Source organism: Mchenga conophoros, linkage group LG18 (genome assembly GCF_057382185.1).
Source record: "Mchenga conophoros isolate Kocher_MC1m ecotype Shallow Benthic linkage group LG18, M_conophoros_male_GT1.1, whole genome shotgun sequence".
Lineage (NCBI taxonomy): Eukaryota > Metazoa > Chordata > Actinopteri > Cichliformes > Cichlidae > Mchenga > Mchenga conophoros.
The window spans coordinates 16386943-16409225 of record NC_140543.1 but is presented as its reverse complement, the minus strand read 5'-3'; the positions used below and the strand labels follow the sequence as shown (position 1 = coordinate 16409225).

The 22283-nt window shown below is 38.6% G+C and overlaps 1 protein-coding gene across 1 annotated transcript in view; it reads right to left on the bottom strand.

Annotated features, from left to right (window-relative positions):
- The window catches only part of crhr2 (corticotropin releasing hormone receptor 2), a 44075-nt gene extending 23934 nt beyond the window's left edge, over positions 1-20141 (bottom strand). The window contains exons 1-4 of the mRNA XM_085253667.1: positions 19931-20141; positions 19680-19799; positions 1743-1828; positions 712-818 (exon numbers count right to left, since the gene is read on the bottom strand). Coding sequence (XP_085109793.1) covers positions 712-818; positions 1743-1828; positions 19680-19799; positions 19931-20138 — 521 coding nt within the window. The 5' untranslated portion in view covers positions 20139-20141. The remainder of the gene's footprint in view (positions 1-711; positions 819-1742; positions 1829-19679; positions 19800-19930) is intronic.
- Between the last annotated feature and the right edge of the window lie 2142 nt (positions 20142-22283).

Below are 22283 nucleotides of genomic sequence, written 5' to 3'. Positions count from 1 at the left end.
AACTTCATGATAAACTAAAAGTGTGCTAACTCTAAAAATGCATGTATAATGTTTGTGTGCTCAGATTTGACACAGTTATGACTCAGGGAACAGGCACTTTCATGCAAATTAGGGTTTTACTTTTTTTAAAAATGTAGACATCTTCAGCTTTAAAACACTGCTGAAAGTTAATCTTTGTACAAGATTTAGCACTGACTTATAGTTGCAGGTGATTCTTCAAATGCATTTCCCGAAATGGCCAAGAATAAATATATATGTGGAGAAATAGTTGCTGATTTCTCTGTGAAGTCTAAGGAGATTTAACCTCAGAAGACAATAACTATTTTAGTCTCCATGAAATAATCGGTATTTGCTTTCAGAAGCCCATATTGATCTAACCTCAGTACACAAAGTATCTCAGGATGCTGGTGTTTGCCCTCTTTTGTCATAACTGATATATCGTGTGTGTGTGTGTGTGTGTGTGTGTGTGTGTGTGTGTGTGTGTGTGTGTGTGTGTGTGTTTTGAAGCCAGGATATGAAAAGAGATACAACTTCAAACACAAGTGTTGGGAAACGCACATTAGGCCCTTCCGTGCCTGAGCTGCAGAGTTCTATTCATCTGACATAAGCAAGTTAATGATAAGCAGTGTGAGTATGATGTGGATTTCACTGATTGTCTTCCATGAGGTGCATACAGGACACGTTTCAAATATGCACTATTTTTGTACTTGCCTTAAGCACAAGAAGAGAATGAAGGCCACGACAAGAGCTCCCACAGAGATGCAATGGCCTAAGTAGTTGATGATCAGCGCTATTTTATAATGCATCGGATATTTTCTCTGAAAAGACAGCCCATGAATTACTTCTTTATTGTTACAGCTGCATAATAGAAACAAAGACAAAGCAATGTATAAACACAGTGGAAGAACCTATCTAGTGCATGCAGTTTAACAACAAGAGTGCCTTTTCCCTGCAAATTTTAGATGTTAATACATGTTCAGTGCACTAATAGGTCGTCACAAGTAATTACATGCTTAGGTCGTGACAATAGTAGAGGAACCAAGAGGCAGTGGCATGCAGAGTGCATTCAAAGCCAAGCTTTTACATTACTGATGCAAATAATCATTCCTCTTTAATGAAGCAGTTAGCAAAGTATTCTATGCTTGAATGAAAGTAGGTTTTTTGTCTTTTAAACTGTTCCATTTGCAAACATTATTGAGAGACCTAATGATCCCAACATTGGTGGAGCAAATACGTTTCCCTTAGGCTGCAGTTAAATAATTTTAGTCCGAGATTTTTGAATTTGAATGATAACAAGAACATAATTTGTATGAGAGGGCTGTCTCTACATCATTTCAGCTGCTACTCAATCCAGGCTTCATTGTACTGAGATTTAACTATGATTATAAAAAGCAAATGTCATTGACATACTTCAGTCTTGGCTTAAAATTATCTAAGAATATAGAGCAAGACACAGAATCGGAGCCACAGTACGAGGTAATCAGGCCAAAACTTGCTACATACAGTGCATCGCTCCTGCAGTTTGTCCTCCGGCTTTGTTTACAAAGACACAGACAATACTGCTCAAAAAGAACATGTTTTAAAGTGGGGGGGGGGGGGGGGGTTTAACCGCACCGCATCATAAAGGGACATACGGTTCTGTTTGGTTCTTTTTCATTGTTGCATCCGATTGCAATTTTTCTGACGATGATGAGTGTTTTTCTGAAGAACTGCAGGATTTACTCCCGCCTACAGTCACCTACCTTCTCCTCCAAAATGGGTTCACAGTTGGAGTAATTACTCTTCAGCGCCCATGTTCCGTTATCCATACATTCCCTGTAAGCGCTCCCTGCAAGAAAAGAGAAAACGGTAAAGCTTTGGCATTCTCGCAAACATATTGTTTTAAAATGCACGTTGAGCTATAAAGATAAATACAGATCTTGCATATTCATTATTCCAAAGCACTGCAATCAGCTAAGTCAAGAGCAGGCATAAACCAGTGATTTGCTGTTACAGTAAAGTGTTTTCCAAGTAGGTAAGCTAAACCATCCTTGTAATTTCTTCAGAGCTCAGTTCAAAGTTGAGCACTACTATCCGTCTGACTCTCACCCAGAATACCAATTTAGCAATACAAATTTTTATTCATAGGGGGAAATGCAAAGCCTCTTACTCTGTCAGTTTATTTGCATATCTCTTAAAACCCGCTCCCCATAATCAACTTTGAACTGCATTTTCCATTTTGAAGTTCTTCCTTGTGCATTCAGTGGGTTCTTGTTATCTCTTTAACACTAGGAAATGTATAGAGGGCAGGGGGGAACACAGCAGCATGTTTCTGCCTTTGTATTATTATGATGGCCAATTAAAGTATTCATTTAATCAATTTTATTCCTTTATTTAACTAATTTGTGCAGTTTTCCAAATCCATGCAATCATTAATGTAACTTATTATCCTGCAAGGTTTTGATATTGTCCTGAAAATAAGCATTGTTGAATGAATAAATGCATTCCTCTGAACGTTTAGAAAACTGATATCATACCCAACTGTAAACCGCAACATTCACATTAACCCATCTTAATTCAAACATTCTTGTCAACAACAAAATAAAAAGCGAGGACAACGTCCACCTCAATTTTTGAAGCAGTGGCAGGAACAGAGTAATATCCTTTGCATTCAATTTAATGTTATATAATGTGACAGTTTTGACAGCAGAGACCACAAAACTGCTTGTGGCAGCTACACAAGACAAGGAGAAATAAGATTTAAAATGAGCTTGGTTTAAGCTCTTCACTTGACTGATGGCGACACGTCGTGACTGCAGAATGTTTTGTGCTCTTCATGAGGGAAAATCCTAGTTCTCAGCCATGTGAGAGGGATCGACTTGTGCAGGCATAGTGGCAATTCAGTGAAACCAATAAAACAACTGACTCTGTGGTATACGACACCGTGAATTAGTTTGTTTTTTTTATGTATTTTAAAACCATATTCATCGTGTGAAACTGCCTCAGTGTGTTTATTGATCAAGTGCCATGTGGCATTCAGCAAAGTCCCGGTGCATTTAAGGTTCCATGTCTGCAGGGTTTAAAGTTTGATTCAAACAAATGAGAGAACCTGCATTTTTTTTTAAATTTGTTGTTTTTACAAGCAGTGAAGACGGCAAGGATCTCTAACAGGAGCATTACTTCAACACATTGCATTCATTTGGAGGCAACATGCATAAAATAGCTGAAAAGGATCATTTTAGTAAGATAAGATAAGATAAGATAAGATAAAACTTTATTAATCCCTCGGGTGGGTTCCTGTGGGAAATTCAGTTTCCAAAATCACAGCACCGACAGAAGTTACAGAGTTACAGAATATTATATACACACGCACACATATATATAAATACAGAGACATATATAAATAAAATAAAATATACGAAGGGGATAAATAGAATAAATAGGAATAAAAATAAAAATACAAGTGAATTGTATTTTTTATAATAGTAGAGAGAAAAGGAAGATTATAGCAGTTTAAACTGAACTGCAGAATTAGAAATGTCAGGTGTGGTCGTGCTCGTCTTGCACTCGGGTCCATCTAGCAATCATAAGGTCAGTGGTTCAGTTTTCCACCTAGGCATCCAGCTGTGGGTGTGAAAGCCACTTTAAAGGCATAGAAAAGAGTGCAACGTGAATGTGGCTTGTAGTGCTCAGAGTAGAAAAGACACTCTTTTGAATTAAATACTGATTAAATACTGCATCACCACATGTCTGTGAAGCACAACACCAAGATATTTTAAAAACATGCCGAGACTTTGATGTGTAGTGTAGTGTCACCATAACCACTTCACTCATTACTTGCAGTTTGCAAATTGTCTTACTGAGCTACTGCAATGGTTCTCAGGGAAGTAAATTTAAGCTTGTTGAATTAACAAAAATAGAACAGCAAATTATTTTTATTTCAATCTGTGGCTGCTACTGAGCAGCAAATAAATAAGGTATTAAAAACATTTTTTCACATTTATTACAAAAGAAGAGTAATCACAGGTGTCTCAGTTTAGGCGAATAAAGCTAAAAGTCAGTATGATGACATTAACAGGATGACTGTATTACTTAAAGGTATTAACAGACAAAATTCCTCAAGGCACTTTTGATTCATTATTTTTAATCTGTGTGAAAAAAAACACATATTTTAAAATCTCATTAACTTAATATCCATTTTAATAGGACGTGACGCCTTCAAGTAAGCTAAGCTATTATTATAACTGCAGCACAAAGTACTTTCCAGTTACTTTCCAAGTATCCTACTGTGTTTGCGAATCAATCAGCGAAGGTGAAGAAACAGAGGAAGGGGAGCAGGTTGTGGATTTCTCCCTGTGAGCTACACCACTGAGGCAGGACTAATTCAAAGCACTGGTGCAGGGAGAGCACATTTCTGACAAACCATCTGTGCAGTGGGCATGATGAGGCTTTTTTCTTCGCATTATCCTTACAGGGTATTACGTTCACGCAGTTAAAAAAAATCTCTAAATGACTCATTCTGTGAGTTTGGGAGGAGGATTAAAAGCTTCCATGTGAGGTGCTAACAATGCTGTAAGCGACTTAACACTGACCACGCTCCACTGGGGGTAAAGACGCACAAGAACATGGAAGAAACGTACAACTTCCAACTGATATAGTCTTTGCCAACAATGCCCACCTCTTCAGCTAGCCACTCTGCCAGTCCTCTTTCTTGGAGGCATGCAAACAAACACTGTACGGCTGTTCAAAGATTAGAAAAATTGGAAGCTCTAAATGAGGAAAAGAGCGCTTAAATTTAGTCTGGATTGGTCATTCCTGCATAAATGTTCAGATAGATGATTAAAAAGACTAAATATTGCTTGATCTTGATTGAAATTGTAAGATAAATCTGGCAAAAAAAAACACCTAATCCAAAGAACAAATCAGTGCCTTTTCACTTCAGCTAAACTTGACCTGTTTCTTTTATCTGTGGGTTGTGCTGTCAGCTGTGCTATACCAACTGTGAAGCGACAATAAACAGGAATATTTCACTTAGTGTTTGCACAAGGCTGTCTTTCTTTTTGTGGTGTTTGATTGCTCTGACTTCCACTTATCCCAGGTGGTTGGGTTAAAAAAGAAAAGAAAAACTTGATACGACTTTTACGCCTCCTCAAAAGACCAAGCCGCTCTTTATAGGTTATCAAAAATTACCCACTTTTTTCTGCCGTTTTGAGAAATAGTCACTAAATCTGAGGTTTTTTATGTGGATAGGTTTCAAAATATAGTGAAATTGAAAGGCTACGATATCTAAAAACTGAGTGAACGCATCACATTAAAGCCATGCACCTGAGCCAGTTACAGCAGCTTTTACTTCGAGCCATATGAAATTTGATTTCATGAGCTGGGTAGATGGAATAAACTAGGCCATACAATAACATGGGAATATCATAGCTCATTGCACTTTGATATTTTATTCAAGCAGCAGGAACTAGAGCAAAGCTGCCAGACATCTACGTCCGAGAACAGGCAAGGACATAAACTCAAGAGAATTAAAGAAAATGAATGAATTATTTACCAGCCAGTTAGTCCAATAAATGATTCTAAGTAAACGGTGGTCCCAGTTTAATGTTTATACTAAACTGTGGCCACTATGGGCCTCTGCAAGACATATATGTGTATATACGTCTTACTTAGTTTTGAAAAAGAAGAACTCGGGTGAGATAAAAAGGCTCATTCTGTTGCATTTATCTTTTAAAATCGGGCTGGTCTTGGTGGTGACTCACTCTTACTAGAATTACTAGGTGGGAAAATTCCATAAATTAATTCCTACATGAACTGTATTGGTATTTATCAATGTAACAGTTAATCCAGCAGTATGTGCAAGCTCTTTAATCAAAATTATGTTTTTAGTGCTAAATTATTATCATTGCTATTATCAATGATTTTTCAAATTCCCTATTTTTTTAAAAGCGGGGAAAAATAGTAAAACCTATTATTATTCTTTGATTAAGATGACAAATTACAGTCATTTGCTTGGATTTCTAAACAGAAAAAACGGTCTTAGTGTTCCACTATTATCATTAATTAATTTCTGACTTCTCGGATGAATTCAGTGTGCCGGCTCAAGTTTGGGTAGAAAGACATTAATTCAGTTTGTTAATTGCCTGATAAATAATTTGAGAGATTTCTAAAATATTTGTGCTTCCTTATTTTTTATGACAGGTGGCCTAATAAATTCATTAAGTACTGTAAGTCTCGTCGTTTTGAAAAAGAAAGTCTGACTGGAACAAAAGGGTGACATCACTCATTCTGTTGCTTTGGATTTTCAAAATCCTGCTGAATAAACGGCTTCTTTGCATCTACGCTTTGTGGTTCAGCAGCGATACGATGCCACAGTAAAACTACAGTAAAATAAACACATTTTACTCTAAAATGTGTTTTTCTCTTAGTTAAAGTTATGTTTCACTCACTCACTCTTACTAGAGTTGCATTGGGAAACTTACTTTCTGAACCACATGACTGATTTCATTCAGTTAGTTGAGGTTTTTGTTAAATTCCCGCAGAGCTTAACAATTTTATTAGACCACCACCCTTGTTCGGTTTATGCCGCAGCTGACCTCAATTAACAGCACTGATAATTACAAAAATCATTATTTTATGTCTCTGTAAAAGTTAATCCTCCAGCATGTGTGAGCTCTTACTATCTAACACAACTACTGCTCTTGCTTACTGAAAGTCATATATTGCAGTATCTTAATTTGTCATGCTGTCTTTGTAGCCATTGCTTTCCCCCCATGTGTCCTTTTTTTTCTCCCCTCTTCTTTTTGACTCGTGTTTTATTTTCCATCTCTGCTGTGTTGCATCTGTGTTTGTAAGGGTTTATGCGGCGCCCTCCATCTCCCACTCTCCTGGATCCACTCCAATCAGTGTGCACACCTGTGGTTCAAGCGCTCAATTTTGTGCAGTATGCCCTTGTCTGCAGTCATTGCTCGTTTCAGCTTTCTGACTGCTGCTGTGGTAGTTATGCTAAGGCCTTGTACTCTGAGTATGTCTTTTGGTTGGAACCAATTGAACTCTGCGATGGTTAGACTTACAAACGCATTCCCTGCCTGCCCACCCAAGCTTCCGCTCGTCAGTTTATCTACAGCAACGGAGGAGTGACGGGAGAGTCACCTGCCCACTCTCACTCAGGCTGCCACACCACACACTATCTGCCGCTGCCATCAATCCTCTGTCTGCCTCTCTGCTCTCTGAGCCTGCACGCTCTTTCTCCAAAGAGCCATCGCATCCACATACAGCTACTTGAGCATTCGCACTAAAAGCTTGTTTTGAGTCACTGCCAACCTGAGTATGTTTGTCCTGCCTTTTGGGTCCAGAAATTCTTATCATCTTAATGCTTGGACACAGGTTATCTCTGGATCTGTGGGGTTCTTTCTCTAATATTGTAAGCTTTTACAAGGACATGGTTTTAAACAGATGCTATATAACTGCGAAAATGGCTTCATAGTATTATTTTCATATGTATTTACACTATTTGTCTGCAGCTGTTTTATAATGTGAGTTTTTAGGTTGCTTGTTTAACATTGTCAGGACGGTTTCCTTTTTTGGGATAGCATCACATGTGCTTTTTTTATGTGTCAGCGACTGACCTAGCCCTTTTTCTCTTGCAAATGAGTCCTTTTCAAAGGGCATTTTTTTTCCTTTTGATCACATGTCTGCCACAAGGAGTTGGCCTAAATGGTATGTCAGCCCAAAACACACAGAGAATACACTTGTGATTGACTTGTGCTGATGAAAGCAGGAAGCAAGCATTCTCTGCCTTAAAAAAAAGTAATTATTTTTATTTTAAAAAATATTTTACTGCCTCCAGCTTCCAAAATATTATATTTGACCCAGATCACCGGTGGTTCAGATCATAAAATGTCTCCAGTGAGCCCAACCCGTCAACACTGACATGTCAGCATTAAAATGCAGCTGTTCCGAAGCCCTTCGTTGACCTCAGTTTGATCAAAGACAACATGGCAGCTAAACAACTTTCCAAAAACCTACTGTCTCGTCCTTGTCACATTAACTCTGTTATACATTTTGTCAGAGGTGCTGATCCTTTTCAAATCAAAACAGTCTCTGGCTCTCTGGCATTATCAGCACACTCTGAGGCTGGATTACCTGAAATAAATCTCTGGGTGATTCATTCTACGACATTACTAAAAGCCCAGACTTTGTTAGATCAAAGTCAAGGATACATCACAAAGTATTTAAACTCATTTCGCAGACAAGGCCCTTTTGGTGCCATTAAGCACTGAGCTTTTTTGTTGTTTTCACATGCATTTATGTCTACCAGTAATCAACACCTTAGTGCAAGGCCTGTCACCAGCTTGATAAAAAAACAGTGTTTGCGTTCAAGTATTATATCATATCTTTTACCGAACAAAAAAATTAGATGTTGCCACTGTTAAAATGAAAAATAAATGCAAACTTTTAAAGTTTATAAATCAAACACCCATTTAGCAGACTGCGGTGAATATCTCTGTTTTATAATCAGACTCGTGTGAAATCTACGCACACTCATGACTTCTATAAAGGGAACAGCCGAAGGGAAGCAGTAGCTCATGCACAGTTGTGCTGCACACAGGCTTGTGCAGAAGTGTTCCTGACATATTTCTGCTGACAAAATTAGTCATCCATTTCTACTGTACAACAGATCTTATAGCTTAAATGCAACATAGATCTTGAGAACACAGCCACCATGGATAAGAAAAACAACTTGTGTAAATATGTACTAAAGCCACACATGGATGTTTAAATTTAGCGCAGGGAATCTGTCTGAGTCGAAAATCCCACTGTAGCCTTGGTGTTTTCTCAGAGTGACTTTAAGCCTTAGTGTCATGCTCTTCCTCCTGACAACAGCTGGAGATGTGGCTGCAGAAACGCTTCACTAGGTTTACAGAGAGAAAACTCTCAGAAAGACCGGGACGTGGAGCAGCCTCATGGGCCACCTAACCACACAAGCCCCACTGAGCTAATCAACAAAAGACATATGGGGCTACTCTAAAAGCTTTGGCTTTGATGTCTTTACTCTACATCCATGATGAATACACAGAGCAGGAACGTCTTTCTTTAAAAGTTCACTTGCAAAAATCAAATTTGAGTTTCTTAAAGTTCGACTTCATTTAGTAAAAAGCCAACGTTTGGGCAATGATTTGTCATAAAAATCTAACAACGTTATCTGATTATTCTATATAGGCCATAAAGTCTCATTTACAATTTATACAGTTTATAGAATTATTTGGGGGGGACACTGAAATCAGTCTATAAAACCCTTCACTGCTCATTGTATTAAAACAAAAAAGGCAGATTTGCTTTGCGTCTTAGATAGATGTGGGTTGGATACATCACGAAATAATCACTAAATGCTAACAATCTGTACAGAACATGTTTATAACAAATGGCCTCATTTCAATCCAGAAATTATATGAATTCAAAGGATATTTAAAGGAATTTAAAGGAAACTCTTGGTCTCAAACATGCTCATTCCAGTATATCATGACTTTTGCAATGTTCTAATAAGTATATAATTACTTTAATATATAATTACTCACTCCATTAGTACATTACCTATAATAGAATCAAAAATTATATGCATGTACAGTACTCATGTCTTCATATTCTGTCAGAAAAAGCAGGAATTGAGGTGAAATGATTTATTGAAACATGTGTGTGGTCATGGAAATACAGTGTATAAGGCTCAAAAGGGAATATTTTGGTATGAACAGGTGGACATACCAAAAAATATTACTTTCAAGTATTCTTCAGCACAGCCTGAACTCTCTTAGGCAGATTTCTTGTAATTTCTTTAAGTAGTCTGAATGTCCTTTAGAAACTATTCCTTCAAAGCTCTTCTTTGGATCTTGGCTGCCTTTTGTTCTGTTCTCTGTCACGATGATCCCACACTGTTTCAGCAATGTTAAGATCTGGGCTCTCGGTAGGCTAATCCACGAGTAACAGTATTTCCATTGTGTGTGTCTGTGTTTTTGTATCCAGGTATACTTTTACTGCACTGGCAGTGGGTTTGCCATCATTTCTGTACTGCGGGCTCAAGACTTTTGCACTTTACTGTATATTTCATCGTGAAGAAACAGAAATATGCAAACAGAAAACTAACATTTGTTAAGTTTTGTATGGAAAGGTTGCTCAGTCTCCTACTTTAGTCCAGACAGAACTTTAAAATATATTTCATGTATTTGCTCTGTTTTTTCAGCCCCACCCAGATCCAATGAATAATGATGCTGGTGATACAGTTATCTGAGTTTACATTTATGAACATTTGCAGGTTAATATTAGCTTTTACCATTAAGCCCTATTGTGCCTAATAACAGGCGTACGCAGCCTATGAACGCTCAGTCCTGCTAGTGAAAGAAATGGTCTGTTTTCTTTTATTAATCAAAATCTGCATTGTTCTGTCAAGGCATTATTGGCATCTTTAGTTCTTGTCAATAATTTCAACTGTCCCCGAGTTCAGATTGCTTGGAGCCGCTGACATGTATGACAAATGAGAGAAAAAGTAGTGCTTATTTTGGTGCTTGTTTTATTGCAGTGTCGCCCATCATCATCAGAGGTTAATACTTTCTATTTATTAGCTGTCTGTAACAAATCAGCTGCTTCACTGGCTTGGCGACCTGGTCAGATAACACGGTTTCTAAGAGGGAAACAGTAGCTGAGCAAGCTTATAAAGTTTCTGCATGACGAACAGCTCATTTAGTTTTAAGGCGAAGCAAAACAAAGACCTCGGAGTAGGTAATAGCAGGCAGCTGAAGGTTACTGAGCACTTCTGTAAGGTTCATCATGTCGAACAAGTAGATTGTACACAGTACTGACAAGCTGAAGAATGAATCCCTTATGAAGGGAGGAAGAGAGAATCTATGACTGCCACTCTACTTCACTTTAGACGCTTCAATGAATTTCAGAAACGAGCTAATGAGAATGATCACATCGGTGCATACTGAATGTGGTGAGTATTAAGTCTAACTTGTTTATTCCCCGTACCATATGTTCTTTTCAAATGTGCTCAGTGCTTGGGATCATTTTTTCAGTCCGACTTTAAAGTTTAAAGAACAGACTTTTCTCAGTTCAACATGAGAGAAGAGGACAGATTTTGTTTAATTTTCACACACGCACCAGGAGGGAGACAGAGCGCCTACAACCATTACCATTCCTTCAAGTGAAGATTTCCATTTGTTTGTTTTTTTAGCTTCATAACTGAATATACAGATTTGGAAGGTTATGGGAAGAGAAAAATAAAGGAAGCATCTGACCACTTCTGTTTGAGAACATGTCAAAGGCTGGTGAGCATTATTATTTGTGGCTGTTTATTGCTGGGAAAAGGGCAGAACTAATCAGTTCAACATCAGAAGACTGAGGAAACCAGCAAATACTCACATCTGAGAAGTGGAGACCAGAGAGGTTTTGCTAGAGTGCTAGAATTTGACGATAAGTAAGTAAGTAAACACAATCAACTTTCAGCTTTCATAAAATCACGAGTAGTAGCTTCACTGGGCATGCCTTATAAGTACCACACAATGAACATTTGCTATGAAAGAGAGATTGGGTAGGGTTGTCAGGGTGTCTCCTCTTGTTTAGCAAGGACGACTGAATAGCTTAAAAAGCCTTGAGTAATGACCACTGAAGCAGACAAGTCAGCAGAGCCCGAGGAAGAGATACCGGGTAATCTTTTACTTACAGCTGTGGCTCTTAAGCTTTCCTTCTTCTCTCCATGCCCTCTTGACATATTAGCTGTAACTGCAAATGAAAAATTTTTGTGCCTGTTTGCTGTCAAACTTTCAACCCTCAGCAGCTGCACTGAAGCCAGCTGGTGAGAGAAAATTAGCAAAAACCCACGTACTAAGACTATGTCCCTCCGGGAAACAGAGACGGCATGAGGAGGATAGTGAGAACATTACCCCACAGTACAAAAATGAAAAGTATGCAAGGATGGCCACAACCTTACCAAAGACTTGTTTATAGCTGCTCAGTGAAATAACAAAATGGCTTTTCAGTCTGACCGTTGCCACAATCGAGTCTTGGTCCTGTAGTCTTTGAGTTTTAACTCTTCGGTCTCTGTTTTCCACACGCAAAACTGTGCACAGAACAGTCACAACAGTAAAATCACTGACAGTTGAATTAAATCCCATTTATAATCTTGTAACAGTGCAATGTTCTGGTTGTTGACATTCATCAGCAAGCGAAACACTGATGCGGACCAAGCACCCGCACCAAACGCTGCAACACCGCTCCGTGACAGAAGGTGCTTTCCCACTGCACACCACAATTTGCAAAAATTAATTAGGACTGCCTCAAGAAACAAAACAAAAGAGCTCAAGGCATTTACTCAGAAATTTCCGTTATGATGAAGCCTGCAAACTATATGACTGTTATGGCAAAAACCACGACAGTTGCTTTGTTCAATACTGAAATCAGAGGTATTCAACATCATTACACACAGGCTACCTCACATTAATAATCAGCGGAAGGTAAAATTGTAATTCAAATAAAAATTTGATTAATTGCACAGCCATAAATAGGACCAGAAGGATCTGCTGCCTGCATGCAGCGCTGACAGGTAACAGCTGTTTCAACCACGTGTGGGTGTATTTGCTTTAATGTTGAGGCTGATTTAGTATAAAATCCAATATGTTTTGGAGGAAACACTATTGCTCTTGGTCCCACAATACAGTGTTTACAATTTTGAAATATTAAGCTTAGATTAAGATTATATATATTGGTGTCAATATAGAAAAAAGCTATGATGTCACATGAATAATGTCTTTTTTACTGTTTCAATATTTTTATTATGTTTTTTGTTTTCTTGTAAAAAAAAAAAAAATTAACCACATGTTTTGATTTGTGGGGAGAAAAAAATATTCTGTCAAGCCAAAAGATTTTCACACTTCAATATGAAGCTTTAGCTAAATTTTTAAAAAAAAGATAAAGGTATTTATGAACCTTAGTCCTATATGAATCAAAGGTGTAAACATATGGTATTAAGCACATATGTGTTATCCCCGCCTCAGTCCTGGGGGATTTAACATCGAGGAAATTTGTAAAATGCAGCCCCAGATATGAGATATGTGACCGATTTTCCTTTGATGTATTCAGCAGTGCTGCACTCTTCTCTTTGATTTCAGACATATGGTCATTTTCTCACTTTGGACAGCAACGGTAAAATAAGAATCCAAAAATGAACATCCCTGATACCCCAGTAGCTAGTTATTCTTGCACGTACGCATGCACGGCTCAAAATAGTAAGTAACGAACAAAAGCTGGCTCGCAATTCAGAGTGTGATGACAGTTATGAACAACAGGGAGATGCATCTCCAGGAGGAGACAGTAAGAAGGATGCAAGGTTAACTGACAATTCTTCATGGGTGGCAGCTGCACTGCAGGAGTCTCAGTGGTATACAACTGAGAAAACTGTTACCTCTGTTAACAGGTACTGAGATTTTAAGACTTTTTTAACAAGAAAGGCGGTCCATGGTCTGAGTTTGGATGTGTGAAAACGCCACTTTGAGATAGAGTGGGGAGGATGAGGGTGGAAAATTAATTTGAGGCATCTATCGAGACACAAGTGCAACACTAAAACGAATGCAGTTTTCAGGACATATGGATGTAAATGTGTCATTTGGTCTGAAATGATAAAATGAAAATGTTTGGAAGGAGGACTTGGATTTACGAGTGAACACAGAAGTAGGAATGAAAAGAAAATAAACCATAATAAATAATCATGACATGCTTTGCAGATATTTGTGTTATTTGGTAGCTTCAAAATGTCTCCGGTACTTTAGTGTGTCATCTGTGGTGAGTGCAGCCAGCGAAGGCTGGTGCTGATTGGACCCCCTCTGGGTCTTGGTGTGCAATGGCTAGTGAAATGTTTGCAACACATACTGTCCTGAATTTGCTGATTGAACCTCTTACTCAGTCTCACCGTGGAGAAGGGGATCAAAGGTTTCAAAGGGCTAGAATTCGCAGTAGGAGAGGTATTTTGCAGAGACCTGTGGTGCCGTCATCAGATTGAGCAAAGAAAAAATAGCACAAGTTGTGGCAGACGCATGTGCATGTTTCTCGGCATTAGAAAATGCACATGAGGTAGATTGCATCAGTAAGATAAGTGTCACAATAAGACATTTTGTGATTTGGGAACACCTAAACAAGTGAATGCAACAATGAGCATTGACTGTCTACATGTAATTTTCTCCAATTTCTTCTCAGAGCTTTAGGAGGAAGGAAAATGAGTTTCATATTAATTCTCCTCTGAGTGGGGACATGACAGCTCACAGACAAGAAGATGCAAAACAGCCATTATAGCCATTTGAACTGTCATTAAACTTCAGCGAGTCATTTGGTCATGCTGTGCAGTGAGTAAGCTTTTGACAAATAAGGTAGGATTTCTTTTACACATTCCTCGTCACACAACCAGTCCTCCTGAGAATCTGCTCTACATTTTAAGACTTGTGCTCATGGGTCCGTCTGCCACCATAGGCTCTTAAACAATTTTTAATAGGGAACATCTACAAAAAAAACTGTGCTAATACCAGTTTCACAATTACTAACAATGCCTGTCTATATTTATCCACCACCTTATATTAGTGTCATGTTTGCCTCCAGAAGGCGAGGTACAGAATTAGCTGTGATTTAAAATAAAGAGACAAGCTGTATCCCCCAACATGCAACACTACATCAGCTTCACTCTCTCCACTGTCAGTCTGAACCAGATACACAGAGCAGCACTGATATGTCTCAGACTTTATTAATCCTGATAAGAGAATCAATAGAGCTCTATTGTAGAAACAGCTGCCCTGATTTTGATTTGTGTTGACTAGGATGGTACATTATGTGCTAACAGGATGTCGCCTATGTGAGAATGAACACACACTCACTGGGAGGAGGTGAATTTACAAGAACAATATGAGCGATTCACTGAATAATTAAAGTTGTGCTCTGGGTGAACAGAGAAAGCATACAGGTCACACATTTTTTATTTATCTTCCAAAACTAATACTTCAGCACTAGTGCCACTCTTCAGTACTGCTTTGGACTGCTTGTTTTGCCTGAGGCTTGATAGAGAGCACATCATATAGTCGTTAGAAAGCACACCGTATCTAACAACTGTGGCCCAACGGTGGTGATTTTCATTTCATGTAAACCAGAGGAACGAATAAATGCGCTGCAAGAAAAAAAACATGAACAGAGGAAAGTTTAAAAATGCATAAATGCTCTTAAGTCACTCTGCGCAGACATTAATATTTATACAAGCCAGATGAAATGGAAAAGAATTTATAGCTACTTACCTGAACTGCCCCGCTAAGCCTCTTAAACTTCTAATTTTTGCAAAAGAATCGCAACATTTTTACTTTACACTTGCTCAGCTTCTCATTTGAAAGCACCACAGAAAACCTACACGGTTTCAAGCAAGATGTGGCATTTATATCTTGTACTGTTCAACAACTGGGAGTACAAACCGCAAGGGATTCTCCTTAAAATATCCTGGGTCATTCATTTCTAATATGCAGGCTTGTATAGAAGCATGAAATACCTGGCTCTTGGATATATGCTGGGCAAATGGCTGCTGCTAGGCATGTGGTCAAAGTGATTGGTTTAAAACACATCTTGTTTGGCTTCAGTTTGCAAATTGCTGCGCTGCATTTTCACAGTTCTTTTTTTTTTTTTTGCATTGTTTTAATTAACACCTGCTCATGGGATGTTAGGGCCTACTTCTATTCTTAGTCTGACCTATTTTGTGGTTTAAAATTTGTATTTTTTTTCCTGAATGCAAATGAGGGCTGCTAATGTGACCTAGGAGGATGAGAATAATCACCTACATTGTCTCTGGTGTCACATCACTTTGCTGTGAAAACACGCAGAATCCTGCAGTTAAGCTATCAGTTGTGAAGAGTTTTGTAATGGCCTCCCTGCTGTGTCGAACCGCAATCTATTAAGATAAGATAACCTTTATTAGTCCCACACGTGGGAAATTTGTTAAATATTCTGCTTTGGCTTCTTTAATAGTCTGACTTAAAACAATGCATTTATTGTTGCATGTTTGACATCCTAAAAAACTGAAAGTCTATTTCCTGATTTGACAGGAAGAAGAAAAAAAGATTTGTTTACATAGCTAAGATAATCCAAGCATTTCAAAGCGTATTAGCTGCACATGTCACATGTCAGATCTGTGTTAAAAATATAACAATCCATGTAATTACAAATGTTGGTGACAGTGAAAGAATAAAACCTGTAATCTCTGCTGTCACAAGAACCAATCCCTGTAATTAACTTACTCATCAACTTTTTCGCGCAAGGGCGAAAAATCTGTCACCTCCTCTATCTAATTTCTGAACTGCACATATGTTTGAGACAAACATTCAAACAATATTTTATTTACTGTTTGATTGCTGTATTCATTCACTCCTGGGTGATGCAGGAAACTGCAGCTGTACAGTTCTTTGTACTTCTCCTATTATCTAACGGGAAACTCTTCACACAGTTCAGTCAGTATATTACAGCCTCAATATCTAAACCTGAGCCTGATAAAAATGTAATATTGACTCACCAGGGTGCTATCTAAACCTTCACTGGACAAGGTGTCTCAATGCTTTTCGGTATGCTTTTCACACTGGTGGATCAAACCAACAGGCGTGTTCAGCTAAGATAAGATAAGATAAGATAAGATAGAACTTTATTAATCCCTCGGGTGGGTTCCTCTGGGAAATTCGACTTCCAAAAAGCACAGCAACGACCGAAGTTACAGTTACAGAATTGTTATACATATATATATATATATATATATATATATATATATATATATATACACACACACACACACACACACACACACACACACACACACACACACACACACACACATATATATATAAATACAGAGACAAATATAAATAAAATAAAATATACAAAGGGGATAAATAGAATAAATAGGAATAAAAAATAAAAATACAAGTGAATTGCACATTTCAAGTATTGAGTCTATTGCACTGTTGACTATTTACAAAAAGTATTGCACAAGGTATTGCACAGTGAGGTGAAGAGGCACTACAGCTTAGTTGTTCCCCCCTCCTTTGTCCTCCTGTTTCCCCTCCCTCTCCCCTCCAGAGAGGAGTTAAACAGTCTGATGGCGTGTGGGACAAAGGAGTTTTTAAGTCTGTTAGTTCTTGTCTTGGGGAGAAGCAACCTGTCACTGAACAGACTCTTCTGATTGTTTATGGCCGTGTGCAGAGGATGCCCAGCATTGTTCATAATGTCCATCAGTTTCTTTAATGCTAATACTAAGCAGCAGCAGAGCAAAGTTGAATCAAAGGTGATCAGACAGCAGTTGATTGTGGGTGTGTATCAGAGGTTTGGTGGGTAATGACACTACACCTGAGTCTATTACAGAGATAACAGTAGTGTTAAATGAAAAGTCCAGATATGGACACTCTGGACACTCACACTTGGTGCAGGTCGGTTATTTTGTGAAATGAATGGTGCTGTTTTCTCGGCAACAAGTTCATCAGCCTTATGACTAACACAGGAGTTACATAAGGTGACAGTGCTGGGTGGCGGAGTTGTGATATGCTGTTCTCAGCTCTTAGCTAAACTGTTGGCTGACACAGATTAGTTTGGAAACTGCTCAGCCTGTCAAGCCAGCAGATTAAAACCATCCTCTTAGCGTATTGTTGAAATCAGAAGCAAAATGAAAAGTATTATTCTGAAATCCCACACCCACCCTCCCCCCAAAGAAATTGACCAGATAAGTCATTTCCGCAAGCTCTTATGAACTAGAGTTGCATTTTAGAGATAAGTAGCCTACAGGAGCTGAGTGATCCAGGGTGACACGCAGGTAGGGACGGGGGTGGGCGCCTAAAAATTGTATCATGATATTTCAAAGACATCTGCAAGAATTATATTTCTGATGATGTAGAGAAATAATCCTCAACAATGTTTTATCTGAGATTGCAGCTTGCCTGCAGCACTGTTTATTTGTGCAAACAAAATAATGGACATTTTCTGTCCTTCATTTCCAATGAGCTGCTGTCATCGATGACAGACGATCTCATTCAAAGTGTGCTTCTACTGAAACAAGGTGCCCCCAGCAGCAGAAATATCACAGTGCAATAGTAGTGGCACAGTATTATATTCAGTGATGCAGCATAAGACAAATGTAAGTGTAAAAGGAGCCTGGTTAGTGGTTTCAGTGGAAATTTTGGTGGTTTGCATTTGGATTGTGGGGACACACAGTTATTTGATACTTTTAAGCAATTATTAAAGTAACTTGTATCTAATCAGCAACCAGCACAATAAAACTGAAGCTGAAAACATTTTCTACCTGGGATGTTGTTACTTAGGTCAAACAATTTGCTTAATGTCCTGTTTTTCCACCATTTCAATTGACATCATATTATTACATATACTTGCCCAAAAAATATGAAGCAGCACTGGTAATTTCTACCATTTGTGCTTCCTGTCATAGGGAGTGAGGCCCGCGAGTGCTACAATGATGCTCAGTTATACCATTTTTGGGCCTCCTTGCATTTCATGGTGTGTTTTCACATCAAGTGATGAAAAATACTTTGCTAAGTATTGTGCTTTGTTGGAAGATGTTCAAATATCTCCCTTTTTACTAAATGTCTGGGTGTGTCTTGTTGTTTTGCGCAATAAGGAATTTGCACAATAACCATTGCTATAGCAGTGATATCACAATATGACACTTTTTACACATAAAAGTTTTGTATATTATGCTGTTTTATATTGTATGATGCAGCCCAAGTGGAAGGCGTCCATAGAGTCCATTGTTTGGTCACACCAGACAAATCTCAAACCCCAGTCTAACTGTTAGAAGTCGAGCATGTGAATACTGAACACCTGTTTAAGATAAGGAGATTTTTAAAGAAAGCAGGCTAGTATTAAGGTCCAATGTTTAGTAGACCCATCCATCCACCGCAACCTCCTCCCAATGGAGGCTTTCATTGTTTCATATCCTCTCTTATTTTGGACACTAGACGGTGCTGCTATGATAACAGTTATACAATAGTTCTAATGGGCAGTCAGTCTCAATTTTACAGCAGATCACCTTGCTCGCTCTCTCGCACACACACTCTCTCTGCTGATACTGGAACACCAGTGCAATGCCAAATTGTCCAGCTGTCTATTGGAACAAACAAAATTCCCCCTCCAGTAAAATCAAACCAAGAGATGCCCTCACATACATGTAAGTAGCTTACAGAAGCAGAGATTTGAGCGATCTTAGGTGTATTTGCCCTTTAAGTGAAAAGCACACACGCACATTCTTAAGCAGCTGTTCCTGTAACAGGAGGTTTAATAATGATCACTGATTCGCTGTCTATGCCGCTTTACTTGTGAACACAGGGGGGGTACTAATAATAAGCCTGTGGAAAAATTATCTAATTAGGGTAGAAATGAAAATTCATAAGACGGTGGGCTAAATGAGAGATCATTAAGCTGCTGGATTTGTTTGTTATTGCTTATATTAACGGGCGGTTGTTTGCAGCACAAATCATTTTTTTCATGAAGTCTTGCTGTAATTAACGCACTTGCTAATGTTGCGCTCTTTTGCTTTGCGCTATTTCTTTTTCCACAACTGTCTAAATAATTTTCCACAAAATGCTCCACAGTTTCCCACACGTTAAGGAACTTTTTTCCACGATGGAAAGACTTACTCGTTGTGTTGTACTTCACCCCATTAATGTACTCAGGGCAAGGTCTTTCTACAATCCTGCCAGTGCTGCTCCGTGGCCAGCAGGTTCCAATCTCATCGGTTGTGGCATTGCAATATAAACCTTTTAGGGGGGAAACATAATAAATGAAAATAAAATAAAAGATAAAGGTCGACGCTTAGCTTTCTATTTTTAAGATGTAACAGCAAAACATCTCAATACTGAGGAAGGAGAATGAAGCAATTCCGCCTTACCATCAGTGCTCAGCAATGACAATGAAGCATTTGCCAAAAAAGTGTCCTGGAAAGCCTCTATTAAACTACAATTTAGGTCCCCGAGCTCTCCAAATATGATCTCATAAACAGTAGCATCCATAGTGCGAGCCGCCACTTTTGGTCTGAATAATGTGCAAGTCCGAGAGGAGATAGGCACACTGCCGTGCCCAGCCGTGTTCGTGGGCATGTGAATCGGTGCAACCGTAATGACAAGTAGAGAGCCCGGCGCGCCTTCTGGAGAGCGCGCGCCTGGCCAATCAGAGCCGCGGATCCGCTCATCCCTCCACGTGAAAGACAGCCGTCACACCGCACTGACCGGATCATGAGCCTTGTTACTCTGACATTTCACACCTGCTACCCACCTGTCGTGTTTATTTATGAGGAAAAAGTCGCTGCGTTTGAAATGCAAAGTAGCGTGTGTGGGAGAGATTTAGAATGAAATGTACAGCCAGGTTACCTGTTGTTGCGAGTGAAACTTGAATGGAAGGGAAAGAAACAGAACAGAACAGAAAGCAGCAAGAAGAATACTGGGTTCAGTTATTGGTTTTATATTTGTATCATAGAGCCCTTTTTTCTGTATGCAAATAGTAAACGGACGTTTTCAGGGCAGGAAGCTGAAAAGCTGATTGTATGTCGTACAATAATTAGACTCGGTGATGACGTCGGCTCCTTTGGCTTTTGTTTCTAAATAGCACTAAGGACACAACTCTGTCGGTACTCTTTAAGATGATGCAGAGCTTAATCTGGAATGTTTGGACATAACCAAGTTTAACTTTTGCTTTGGATTGCTGTTATCATTTCCTGTTTTACTTTGAAATCTGTAATTCTTATGTGTTTTTGCTTTACTTTTTCCATTATTGTCTTCACCTTGTAATATAAAGCACCTTGAGGAGAAGCTGTGATTTGGCACTATATAAATACAACTAACTGAAGATTGAATTCAACTGAATTAAGTTGAACTGATTTGTTTTCTGTCACTTTTGCACACCATCCTTAACCTATTATGTAATGGAGTCACTATAAGGCAGTATACTTAAACCTGACTCTCCAACTAGATGCTTGTACTCCTTATACTCAAGCCTTCTAGTAATTTCTTGGTTCTCTCTGGGGGTTTTTTTTTTTTTTTTTTTTTGGCTTTATCTGCATGCAAAAGGACATACAAGCTCCCTGACCTATATGCTTCAGCCAGAACCCCTTCAAGTTTGTTTTCATTGTTGTGTCCACAGATTTTCAGAATACGTGCCCTTTCTGCTTTCCCCTTGTCTCTTCTGGTTATCTTGTGTTTGACCCTTGCTGTGATCATTAATCTTTGGATTTTTGGACTTTTTCTTGCCCCTGGTGTCCTGGATTTGGGTTGTCTCCTCCTGTAAATCGTTACGAGGTTACCCGAGGACTGTGAAAGAACCAAATGTGCTTCTAGTAGCAGAAAAGCTGTATCTCTGGCATTAAAGTCTGACACTTGGAAGCCAACCACCCACCTCAGCAGAGGGTTTTTGTGAACGTATCTTGTCAGCTCCAAATGTGCACCTGATACATTTTTCCCATTCACAAAAACCGGAAGCATTTAAACAAATGCCATGGTGCAGTAGAGGGTAGTCTCTTTGAAGACTGAGGAAAGTACAAACTAAATAAAAAATACTACTGTGTACCTTCAGAGTGTGTACACTCACAACTGTTTATTTTTCATGAAACAGAGCCCGATTTTGCACTTTTGTACATTGAGTAGTTTTTCTGTAAAAAGGTGAAAATAATTATGACCACAATGGCACTGATCATGCAGACCAACACTCCCTGCCAGGTTTACAGTTTTGAGTACCCTTTGAGTGAAAGTACAGTTCATTCCACAAATGAGTGACTCAAAATACTGAATGCTTCTTATTAAAGATGTGGTCTGTTTTGCTTTAAACAGTCATTTTTTATTTATTGTTATTTTTTTTCGACAATTTTGATGTTTTAAAATTGAGATTCACGCAGCTCTATTCCCAATAATTTCTGCTAACTATGGGGCAAAACAAAACAAAATAAACTGTATCAATAATAAAATCTCAAGGCTTACATTATTTGATTAAATCTTCCAGTTTCTCATAAATTCTGGAGCTGCAAATATAGCACGACGAAAAATTCAAATGTTTTGTCTCAAACTTCGATTCAAATTAATGAAAAGTGTCTAGACTGCAAATGTGACTCATAACAGAGTTTAATATCTTGGCTGTTTACTGTTAAATGTGAGACGTGACCTTTTCACCAGCGAGAGGCTTTCTGTCTAAGCTCCCTCTTAGCTTCCACATGCAGAACTCCATGTCACTTTACGCTCCAGTCATGCAGTCATAGA